The 12,769-nt window shown below is 31.3% G+C and overlaps 1 protein-coding gene across 2 annotated transcripts; it reads right to left on the bottom strand.

The window, feature by feature from the left end:
- Window positions 1-410: 410 nt before the first annotated feature.
- LOC124842255 (uncharacterized) lies at window positions 411-5,927 on the bottom strand. 2 transcript variants are annotated; one of them, XM_088099617.1, is made up of 9 exons: window positions 5,566-5,927; window positions 4,592-5,190; window positions 2,882-4,477; window positions 2,439-2,801; window positions 2,265-2,346; window positions 2,065-2,131; window positions 1,140-1,325; window positions 995-1,055; window positions 411-893 (listed from the first exon to the last, which is right to left on the bottom strand). In XM_088099617.1, the coding sequence occupies exons 2-9, from the start codon at window positions 4,686-4,688 to the stop codon at window positions 712-714; spliced, it is 2,634 nt and encodes an 877-aa protein (XP_087955743.1). In that variant the 5' UTR covers window positions 4,689-5,190; window positions 5,566-5,927; the 3' UTR covers window positions 411-711. The 2 variants fall into 2 exon arrangements, with proteins under 2 accessions (XP_087955743.1, XP_047174658.2); XM_047318702.2 differs by having other exon boundaries at window positions 4,592-4,966.
- Between the last annotated feature and the right edge of the window lie 6,842 nt (window positions 5,928-12,769).

The raw sequence follows: 12,769 nt of genomic DNA, 5'->3' as shown, positions 1-12,769 counted from the left end.
CTACTAGGAATAGAGTTGATGCCTTTGGATATCATTGTTTTTTTCTTAATGCAGGGATCAATTGACATTAATCGGTGGTGGAAGAACTTTCAACTTGAATTCCTTGCAGAGAAGAAGAATGAAGTATCCAAGAGTTGAACCTGAATTTTAAGGGAAAGTCTAAACCCAAAATAAAAGCTTCCTGAGGGTTTGATGATGAGAATGAAGAATTATTGAAGAAGTCAAAAGCAGTAGTAATTCTTACCTTGAAAATGATGACTACTATGGACTGAAATCTCCTCTAAAGCTTTAAATAAATTTCAGTCATTAAATATCATTTTATTTTAATTTATTTAACTTTCAAAATCATTTTATAATCAACTAGCTCCCTTGTCCAAAAAGGATATGTATGGAAGAAGGAAATAATACCTAATAGACTTGCATATTCTTTTTGAGGATCCAAATGCCACCTTAAGTAGCTTCAAATGAGACTCTAGTTTATTCTGTTAATCCAAGTTTTACATAATAATCAATTTTGAACAGCTCTAAACTGGAGTTCAGTGGTCAGTGATTTCCAACGGCAAACCAAAAGCGTTCCAAGAAGGTAAAAAAATGATGAAAACAATTGAACTATATGCCCTGCTGCTAGTCATTCTGGCTTAAGAAGTAGTAAGTAAACAAAACTGATCTATTTTAAATCAAAACTGAACGTCATTTCATTCATCAGAGTGATTAAACAAATGCAGTGCCTGATCGCTTCTTTTGAACTGATTCTATAACTCTACGGTAGTAACCCCACGATGGATTTGCTTCTCTTATCGGCCGTTGCCCAAAAGGATTTTCTGACACGTACTTTCTTACATTCTCAGCTAAAGCCAACCCTTCTAGATAAATCCGAAGATCACCTTCTGGTCCTGTCAACACAATTTCACATCAGTATCATTAAAGCATTTGTTATTTGAAAAATGGTACATGTGTTATACTGGAGAGGAAGATGAGCAGAACACTGTCCTACCTAATTCTGAGTCTCTGGTGTAGAAGTATCGGTAAGAATAAGGAAATATAGCTGAATGCATCTGAAAATAAATTGCAAGGTTGAAATCACAACAGCAGAAAGTAAAGCTTACTGCATAAAAGGAAGACAAAAGAAGAGAGCTTACAGGATTCATTAGTGCCTTGTAAGGGGAGTCATCCAATAATAATGTGTTGGACTCGTTAAACTCTCCCTTCTCCCATGGTAGATCGGCTTCTTCCTTTTCCCACAATTTTCTAAGTTCCTTCAACACAAGGGGCTTGTGTAAATCCTCAACAGTAGTGAATTCAGTTGTAGTACAGTGGGACTGATTCTGCACATCACATTATACAAAAAGATTAATAGCGTCTAGAGAAATTACAAGAAGGAATGAAGATAACTGTAGCCATTTACAGGCTAAAACTGCATTTATAATGATGAAACACAAGCTATCTTACTAAAATGTAATTATGATTTACCACTGCATCCACTTTGCCTAAACCAAAATCCATACACACTCACAAAAGACAGCCATAATTAAAAGGCTGGCAGTGCAATATAATTTTCTTGTTGATTGACGTTTATTAAAATATCATGTAAGAACTCCATATATTTAAATGCCGCCAATGTACGCTCTTTTTGGGTACTGATAATTAAAACATAAAACTAATGATATGGAAAAGCCTGCAGAAGAGAAGGCATAGGAGTCAGTCAGGAAGAAAAAATATAACAAGCCGTACTGAAGAGACACACGATATTAAATGAGAAAAATTAAATACGTGACAGACAGCAATTTTTTAAATTAACAATTTGTTTTGATTAACAAAATTTCCTATTTAATTCGATATGCAGGGAATTACAAATCAATCCAAATAACCCTTCCACATCTGGCCCACATAAAACAAAAGACCATATAGAGTAAAATTGTAATAGAATACACCTAGATAGAAGATGTACCTAATTCCTAAGACTAGGTTGGAGGAAAATAAATTATTTATTGCAGACTTATATACCTTACCAAAAGCCCCTAAAATAATACTAAAAGATACAAAAAGAGTTATAGATCAGATTACCCAACAAAAGAGAAGTTTGGATGCAGATTTCCCCATGAGAAATTTGATTGCTTCATCAACATTGCACCTGCCAATAGTGGCAAAGTAAAAAAATGTAAAAAGACCACTTTTCTATTGCTTAAATACAATTCGGAAAGTCTTTGATTGCAACTCAAGCCTAGGTTAAAATAATAAAAAAAGAGTCATAGAATGGAAAATACTTGGCTCTAGAAGACCATACTCCTACATGAAATCTGTCAAAGCAAAACTGTAGAAAATTCTCGGAAAAGGGCCTCTTGTAGACTGCAAAAGGAAAAAATAACATGGCACTAATTTTCAACCTAGACCAAAATATGAAATTTGAAATGAGGAAACCAGATATTTGACCATGTTACCTTTTCTCCCTTTCAGTATAAAATCTGGCTCTCGTTCTCGCCTATATCTTGTTCTAGTGTCATAGATACTGACAAAATCAGCAAGCAGTCCATTCACATCAAGGATGAGAAGCTTCTTCTTTGGGTTCCCCGAACCACTTCTGTCTAGTGAGAATTGTGAAATCTTTAAATGACCATCTCTTACTGTGTCTAAGCTTAAATCAGAAACATCACCTACACAACACAGATTATTTCTTGTAATCTCCGCATGATCTAGCTGTCTACCATTAGTTTCAACTTGCTCCACATGAATGCCAACTGCAGATGAGACAGTCATAGACCTTTGCTCATCAATGTTGTCAGTGTTCAACTCTATTTGCTCACCTGCAAAACCAACAATGAGAATTATAAAATCTTTAAATGATCATATCTTACCATGTCTAATCTTAAATCAGAAACATCACCTCCACAACACAGATTGCTTCTTGTAATCTCTGTATCATCCTGTTGTCTACCATCTGCTTCGAGATGCTCCACAGGAATGTCAGTGCTCAACTTTATTTCCTCAGCTGCAGCCCCACTATATGAGGTAACTTGATCAAATGAAAGTTTTGTTTCTCCATCCATCAAGCCAACTCTCAATGATCCATCAGAAAATTGGTGTGAATGATCCTTGTCATGATCCTGAAAAGTCTGTTCCTTGTTAGCACTTTCAGGACTATGGTCACCACTGCTTCTCCTACAATCAGCATCAACCATTTGTCTCCTTGTACAGGCTTTGTAACACATGTTTTTATCGTACAATTCATAATCTGCTGGGTCATCAACATCTTCCTTCATCATAATTGTATCATTTACAAAACTATTCTTATCCTCCAGGTTGGAAATGTTATCATTTATGCTATGCTCAGGACTCAATTTTACAACTTCTGGCACACACTCTTTCGAAAAAGGCTCCGGACTTGCTGCAACAGAAGTGTGGTTGCAGCTTACTTCTGAAACGTTATGCTGCTTTTCTGCAGTTGTATCCATTGTCTTCTGTTCCTTTTCTTCATGATCTCCCTGACAAAACCCCACTTCCTCACAAGATTCACATGTTATTGGATCAGTGGAAAAGCATTGAATTGGACGTCCTGAGAGCAAATCCAATGCAGGGGAGGAAGCTTTTGCTGCAGTTGTATTGATCATCTTTTTCTCCTTTTGTTCACGATCTCCCAGACAAAAACCCACTTCCTCACAAGATTGACCTGTTATTGGATCAGTGGAAAAACATTGAATTGGATGTCCTGACAGCATATCCAATGCAGGTGTGGAAGCTTTTGCTGCAGTTGCATTGATCATCTTCTGCTCCTTTTCTTCAGGACCTCCCCGACAAAAACCCACTTCCTCACAAGGTTGACTTGTTATTGGATCAGTGGAAAGGCATTGAATTGGATGTCCTGAAAGCATATCCAATGCAGGTGTGGAAGCTTTAGCTGCAGTTGTATTGCTCATCTTCTGCTCCTTTTCTTCATGATCTCCCAGACAAAAACCCACTTCCTCACAAGACTGACTTGTTATTGTATCAGTGGAAAAACATTGAATTGGATTTCCTGACAGCATATCCAATGCAGGTATGGAAGCTTTTGCTGCAGTTGTACTGATCATCTTCTGCTCCTTTTCTTCTTGATCTCCCTGATAAAAATCCATTTCCTCACAAGATTGACTTGTTATTGGATCAGTGGAAAGATATTGAATTGGATGTCCTGACAGCATATCCAATGCAGGTGAGGAAGCTTTTTCTGCAGTTGCATTTATCATCTTCTGCTCTTTTTCTTCATGACCTCCTTGACAAAAACCCACATCCTCACAAGATTGACTTGTTATTGGATCAGTGGAAAGACATTGAATTGGATGTCCTGACTGCATATCCAATGCAGGAACAGAATCTTTTGCTGAAAAAGTATTCTCTGAAGTGCCACAGCCGCTATTATTGCCTTCAATAGGATTATGTGTTGCAATAGGATTATGTGTTGTCTTCTTCCTTTTGCTCTTCTCATTCTGCTTTGTCGAATTAAATTCTACAATTATTTAGCAAGTTAAGATATTAGACAATGGGTGATTTATAGTAGCATCCATCTTTGGTGAAGAATTATCCAGTGAAAAATCAGGATCTTCATACTCAACAGCATTACCTTGTTTCTTCCTTTTTGGTGTTTTCCGCTTCTGTGACAAATTTACATCCTCTGTACTGGTTGAACCTCCCATATGAAAATCATTTACTACATCCATCAATCTCGGATCCCAAAATGGAAAAACACCTCCTAGACAAGAAAGATGCAGAGGCTCCAAATACACTGCCAAACTAATAGTGATAATCTAAAATCACCCTGCAAAAACACCTTTCTATATGTCTAAATATATGTTACATAACCACCCAGCAAATCCTCGTTTCTTTGTCTCTATATATCTTACAATAAGCTTTATTTTTCTAATTGAATGTACCTACTGAATCTAACCTATACTCCAATCTATTGCCAAAGCCTCTTTCAGTCACTTCCCCTAAAAGCCTGCAAGAATAGTCAGTCAACACGAGATCAGCCCAAAACAGCCATACAGAGTTTCAGATCTCCAAATGGTGTTCTAAACAAAGTTTTAAATTGAGGCGGCAGATGTGGTTTCAACTCCACCCTTGATACTGCAGGAAATTACAGAAAAAATGTTTGAACACACTGTAACCGCCATGGGGTTTCCCAGGTGACCAAAAACCTTGACACTGCGGCCAAAATCAAAACTGCAAATTCATTTTTAAAAACTTGGTCATACATTGACCAATCCACACCAAGAAATGACAACTGAATAGCCAAAACAGAAACTTTACATAAACAGAAACCCAAAAAACATTATACAAAAAAAGATATTTTTTTGTCATTATTACGAATCCATAATTAACTGGACACAACTACTCTCCTATCGAGTTTCACATGAACATCTTTTCTTTTTTATTTCCACTGTTTACATAAAACAACATAAGATGAAACAAACTAGCAACCCTTCTTTCTGCTGAAAATGAAAACCCAAAAACACAACAACTAATAAAAAGAAGGCTCAGATTCATACAGAGTGTCATTGAAAAATGAAGAGCGAGAGAGTGATTGACAAAAGAAACCTCGATTCAGCTTCTAAACGCAGCGACAAAGGGAGACGGATTTTGTGCTGAACCAGCCGCGATGGATTTGACTAATCGAAGCGATCTTTACAGTTTTAGGGTTTGAGAAGGTTACAGTGACCACCGGAGGATTTAGTCTGTTGTGGTTCTTAAACAGCAGCTACAGCAGCAATTAGGGATCTTATAAAGGTGTTACCCAATCACACGCAACATTTTATGCATTTTAACAAAGCTTATTACAATTTTCATTTTTATTAGGGATAACCGGTGCCGGTGCAAGCTACCCATCAATCATATATTTTGGAGGGAAAAAAACGACACGGTGGTCCTCTGAACTTTTTTCTCAGAACAAAAAAAAACCTACAAAAAAAAAAAGAAAAAAACCTCTTTATAGTAGTGGAAACATGTCCTCTGTAGGTCATTTCTATTACAATAAAATAACTTAGATCTTAGGAGATAGATTCTCTATATCTATTTATACTATTAATAAAGAATATTTATTCTTTTATGTATACAATTTTATTTTCAGTTTATTTATATTTACATTATTAATATATCTATATCTTTATATAATTAGATTTCTCATTTTTGTTTCTATATTTATTTTTTAATTATATCCTTTAAATATACTTTTAAATTAAAATAAATATTTTATTAATTTTACTTTTCTAAGTAATATTTTTAAATTTAATTATTTTTTATTTGATTGTTTTAAGCTTAGCCATTTTTTATTACAAATTTATCTACAAAATAAGTACAAATTATTTATAATAAAATTATAAAATTATTTATATTAAATTTTATAATTATAATAAATAATACAATAATTATAATAATTTTATTAATTTTTACTATCATTAAAAAAAGTGAATAAGTACTAGTACTGTTAATAAAGAAAATTTAGTTTTATATAAACAATTTGTTTTAGTTTCATCTTATTTGTAACTACGTGTTTCCAACTTAAGTAATTATTCAAAACAAATAAACAAAATATTTTTAGCTATACATGTGTAGAAAAAGTTTTAATTCAAATAAATACTTATATTAAACAAATCATTTACACAATAAAAAAATTATTTGCACTAACATGATAACGAATTTTTTTTTATAATTATCTTTATATAAAATGTATTTTATAACTTTTTGATATTTTTATTTTAAAAATTAGTAATCAAATTATAGTGTAATAAAACTTTTACTATGACAAGAAAGAAAAGTTAACACCCATGGCGAATATGTTTCCATTAGTCATTAATCATAATTTATACAGCTAATAAAGGAAATTAACTTTTGTAGTGTTCAATTTTTTTAATTTTTTTTTAATTCTATCATTTAATAACATCTTTTTAAATTCAAATAATTATAGAAAATAAAAATAATCAATTTAACTGTTTTTTTTAATTTAAATAATTATTCATAACAAAAAAACCTATATATCATTGGATTCATTTTTTGGTGTCCACAATTCTTTTTCAATTTTACCCTTTAAATTATTAATTCTTAAAATTTAAATAAACACTCTTTTTTTTATTTTACCTTTATAAAAACCACTTTTTTAAAATTCAAATAATTACTAAAAAAATTATTTTTCAATTTTATTATTTTAATAACTGTTCTTTTTAAATTCAAATAATTATTTATAATCAAAAACAAATTTAAATAATAAAATATATAATTTTTTTACTTTTATAACTACTATTTATAAAAAATTATTTTATTTTTAATTAATAGTTTTCATTTTAATTATGAAAAGTTATTTCAAAATTTAATAAAGTTTAACTGTAGAAAAAGTTGACACATACAGTAGTGAAAATACACCACATCCAAATGGGTGTCCACATTTTCTTGTTATATTGTCTATGTTTTCTTATAAATAATATTTTATTATTATTATTATTATTATTATCTTTGTCTATACCAACAAATGTAATTTACTCTTTTAGTGTTCATATTTTCTATTTTTTTCTTCAATTTTATTATTTTAATAAAAATAGTATTTAAAATTTAAATAATTATTCAAAATAAAAAATTAGTTTTCAATTTTATAGTAACAATTTTTAAAATTAAATAATTATTTACGATAAAAAAATCTATACGATTGGATTTACTTTTTTAATCCACAATTTCTTTCTAGTTTTATTCTTTGAATGATTACTTCTTAAAATTCAAATAAATATCCGTTTTTTTCAATTTTACCTTTTTAATAACTAACTTAATTCTAAATTGAAATAATTATTAAAAATAAAAAACTATTTTTCAATATTACTCTTAGTAACTATTTTTAAACTTATATAATTATTCACAATAAAAGAACAATTTACATAATAAAGAAATATAAAAGCTCTTCATTTATTAATATTTTTCATTTTGATAACATTATTTAATACATTTTTACTTGTAAAAAAAAGTGAATACACACAAATTAGTGAAATACAACACAATATGCAAACGGGTGTCCACATTTTTTTTATTATGGTGTCTTATAATTTCTTATAAATAATATATTATTATTATTATTTTATATAAATTTATTCATTATAAAAATCATATAATAGAACAAGTTATTTATTATACACACATTAAAGTTATAGATGTAATAACTAATTTTGTTTTGGTTTAATTAGTCATTCCATCCATTTTCTCCTTCAAAAATGTTGAGTTACTTCTTCCAATATTTTTTAGTATCAATTTGATCTGATTTATGAAAGCTTATGCAATTTAATCTTGAATTGTGAAAAATTGATATAATTTAATTCTTTCTGTTAAATTTCTTGAAATAGATGAAAAAATATTCATCAAAATTGAAGTTGAAAATAAGGATGCTTTGTTTTGTTGGTGTAATTAATATAATGTTAGTGTTAATGTAAAACCAGTGATAATTTTTCACAAATGAAAACCAAATTATATCAATTTTCACAAATCATGGACTAAAAGAACTAAAGAACTAATTTGACATTTTTGAACAAAAACATAAACCAAATGACTAATTAAACCTTTTGTTTTCTTAAGAAATAAAATTTAAAAATAAAAATTTTAATTATGTCTACATTTCTATACTTTTGTTTTATATATAATTTTAAAGTAATAACTTTCATGCGAGCAAGTACATATGAGATCTTTTGAATAAAACCAAAATATGATATTTTTTCTTATCCCACTCTTTATCGATTAGTTGTACGAGCATTGCAATATGCTACTCTCACTCATCTTGATATCAGTTGTCAATAAGGTTTGTCCGATTATGGTTAATCTAGGGGATGCACATTGGATTGCTGTTAAAAGGTTTTTAGGTATCTTAAAGTACTATATCCTATGGTTTTCATCTACAACATTTTCTCTCATAGATATGTGTGATGCAAATTGAACTTTTGATGTTGATGATTGGAAATCCCCATCGAAAGGAACAAAACATTAAGTTAGAGGAGGTGGACATCTTAATTAAGACTAAATGGCTACATAAGCTTCAAGAATCTAAAATTGACGATAATGAATTAAGTCTAAATGTTTTAAAGTTAATGGGGAAAGAAGAGAAAAGAGTGGAAGGGAAAGAAATCATCAAAGTATTTGGCTAAAGAATGACAAATATTAAGTGTTATAATTGCAATAAGAAGGTCATTTCAAGTCATATTGTCCAACAGGGAATATGTTGATATTGTGATAATGTTTGATAGATGAGGTTGCAGGGGTGTTAATGGCGCATGTGTCTATTACACAAAGTAATGAGTCATGGACTCAAGATGCACTCAACACATTTGAGACCTTGGAATTCTTTGAAATTGAAATAATGAAAAAGGTTCTTTTGAAGAACAATCAAGCATGTTAGGCGCAAGGCATGAGGTTAATCAATTTAAAGACGTTTAACAACCCATAAATGTTATTGCAAGAAGTGAGGTATGTTCCATAACTCATAATATTTTGTTATTTAGTATGTTTAATCTTATGGGTTTCATGACCAAAATTGAGAAAATTATGAAAAATTATAAAGGGAGCATTTATAATTGTGAGGAGGTTGAAAAAATATTGTTTTTATATATTAGAGGATTCAACTTTGACCATAAATGTGTATGTGACTAGTCAGATGATGCAACATAAGACAAAGTTTTGGCATCTAAAGTTGAGGCCCTAATATAATGGGGTTTGATGGAGTTAAGGAAGCAAAACCTAATAGGAGGTGATAGGTTGAAGGAGTTATAATTGTGTGATCACTGAAGATGACAAAAATACTTACACCCTTATGTACTCGCAAATAATATTTGTTACAAATAATTGATACTTGTGTACAAGTAGGGGGTAGCAGGTAATTTAGAATTCATTTTAACGTGTTAGGTTCTTTTTATTTTCACTTTCTATCGTCGTCCAAGTGTTAGACAAGTATTTTGGAAAGCATTTTTCATTCTCTATTGTTAGAGATTTACGACAGTCCAAGTGTCAAAGATTTACTACTATTCGAGTTTCTTCTTGTTTTTTTATCTTCCCTTAATCATGTTTGGGTGGATGGGTATGAGTTTCTCATAGATAGTGATTGAACCCAATACCAATAGCATGATGTATATCGAAATGATTGAAATGTGTTAGAGTAGGTGGGTGTTTGATTAAGCTATTAGTGCAAAAACAGCGTATAACGTCGTGCGTTCAACGTCCAACCACTAAATAACCAACGTTAAGAATGACCAGTGACATTTTTGTAAATAAATGCAATTATTAGACGTCATTTAGATTTGTAATTCGACGTCAATTTGTTATATTGGGTAAATTTTGATAAAATGTTTGGCCCGAAGGTGAAAATGTATTTACGTATGACGTTGAATTTGTTAGAATTAGACATCAAAAGGATATAAAATGTCGAATGCCCCAACGTTAGACGTTAAAAGGTTAGTGAATTCAATAAAAATTTGAGCGGAAGATTGAAAATTCATTCACTTTTTAAATTCATTCACTCATTCAGGTGGGGCATTCCCATTATGGATCAAATTGTCTAAAGGAGTGGGAAAAAGTTTTACACAAGGGGCAAACTATAATGAGTTTTTATTATTTGTGTTAAGACATTGTTCAATAAGCATTTTGATGTCAATTGGTAGTAGTACAATCTCGTGTCAAAATAGTTGGATATGGAAAAAGGCAAGGAAAAAGTTCACATTGAGGTGGAGCATTCTAGATATGAATCAAATTGTCTAAAGGAATGGCAAAAGGTTTTATAAGTGGAGGGGACAAACTATAATGAGATCTTTCTCATCTATGGTAAGACATTGTTCAATAAGCATTTTGATGCCAATTGCTAACCAATATAATATAGTGTCAAAATTGTTGGATGTGGAGAGAACTCTTTAGCATATATTATTGAAGGGTTTGTAGAATATCAAGGAAATGCGTGTTTCTAAAGAAATCTCTAAATTGAAACAAAAGTCCAAGGAAATGGTACAAGATATTTAATAGTCTTCAATACAAGACAATATTTCATAGAAGCAATTATAATAGTTGTATCTACATTCTATAAAGAGAAGGAAGGTGTGCATTGCTCTTGATCTTATATGTAGACAATATCCTTATAGCTAAGCAATGTAAAAATGAAATAAAGAAAAATTAACCTCAAACTTTGGAATGAAAGATATCACGACGCAAATACTTAGGATGAACATATGAAGGGATCAAACAAATGGAAAGTTACATCTATCTCTACAAGGATACTAGTAGAAGGCGGTTGAGAGGTTTCAGATGCACAAGTTTAAGATCATTGGAAGCTCTCAATTATCCAAGCTCCTAATTCTAAAGAATGTTAGAGGAAGATGAAGACCATTTCATATATTAATGAAGTAGGTAGCATAATATATAGGATAATGTATAGTAAATCGGATCTCACACTTGATGTGAGTGTGGTTAGTAAGTTCATGATAAATCATGGACGTACTCATTGAAAGACTTTGAAATGGGTGTTGAGGTATGCGAGAGGAATTGTATCATCTAATCTAGTGTATAGACAATCCACTCGTAGCGAGATGCTAAAAGGGTTTGTAGACACAAACTATACAAGAAATATTGATACTAAAATGTAGCCAACTTTGCAATCAATGGTGGTTATCTACTATCCAAGCTGAGCATATCACACTCATAAATGGGGTAAAAGAGACACTATGGTTGAAGGGGGATAATAGCTTAGTTCCGTATTGTGTAGGAATGTGTGACCATACTTTTCGATAGCCAAAGTGTTGTCCATTTTGTTGATCATCAGAATTTACAGGAGGACCAAACACAAACATTACTACACTTCATGAGAGACATTGTTGAAGTTGTGAAGGTCAAAATCGAGAAGATAGTCTCAAAGGGTAATCCCAAAATGTGTTTACCAAGACAGAGATTCACCCACTATCTGAAACAGATTAATTTTTTGTTTGAGAAAAAGGAAATGTGATACAAAAGCTCTTCCTTGATTTGGAATCAAGACAATTGTAATGATTTGAAAATGAATAAAAGTGCTTTCTTTCAATCTTATTCTTGTTTTTTTTTTATTATTATTGTTACAAATCCGTCCTTATCTATTATATATAGACATATGCTTAAGTCTCATTCGGGGCCACTATAATCAAATAGCACCCATCCTTTTTCGATTATATATAGACATTCAATGGCACCTGCTGGTGCTAGTACCATCTTGCACAGGAGAATGTCATCACTAGTAACATGTTGCGTCGTGAACATACTTTGATCAGCTAAGTTGAATTTCACTTTTGCTTGTTTTGTAAGTTTATTTTAAACATATTTCTTAACAACTTAATATAAAAATAAATTGACAAAAAAACAGAGCATCAACACCTAGTATCACCTCTGACAACTGACAGTGTGGCCAGTAGAACAAATCTAGTGAGGGAGGGAAAGAAGAGAAAGAAGAAAATAAAGGGGAAAACTGGAACATTGTCCTCAGGCAATCGCCTCTGACGATGATTTGCTATGTCTAGTGGAACATATTTAGGAGGGAGGATCTGTTTTCATTATCAATTTTACTAATCATAAAGAATCAAATCAAGGAAAAATTCACAATTTGAATCTGGATTCATCTACCATTGGAAACAATAAAAATTTCAAACCAATATATCATCTTCCACGAAGAGATGAAAAAATTATGTCAAGAAAAAAGGTTTACAAGAAATATTTCCGTTAGAGAAATTTTCACAAGCAAGCTAAACTCTAGTGCCCTATTTACAGCAAAGAC

This window comes from Vigna umbellata, chromosome 9 (genome assembly GCF_029865625.1).
Source record: "Vigna umbellata cultivar VRB3 chromosome 9, Vumbellata_1.0, whole genome shotgun sequence".
Classification (NCBI taxonomy): domain Eukaryota; kingdom Viridiplantae; phylum Streptophyta; class Magnoliopsida; order Fabales; family Fabaceae; genus Vigna; species Vigna umbellata.
Note: the sequence above shows the minus strand (reverse complement) of the source record. Positions and strands in the feature narration are given on the sequence as shown.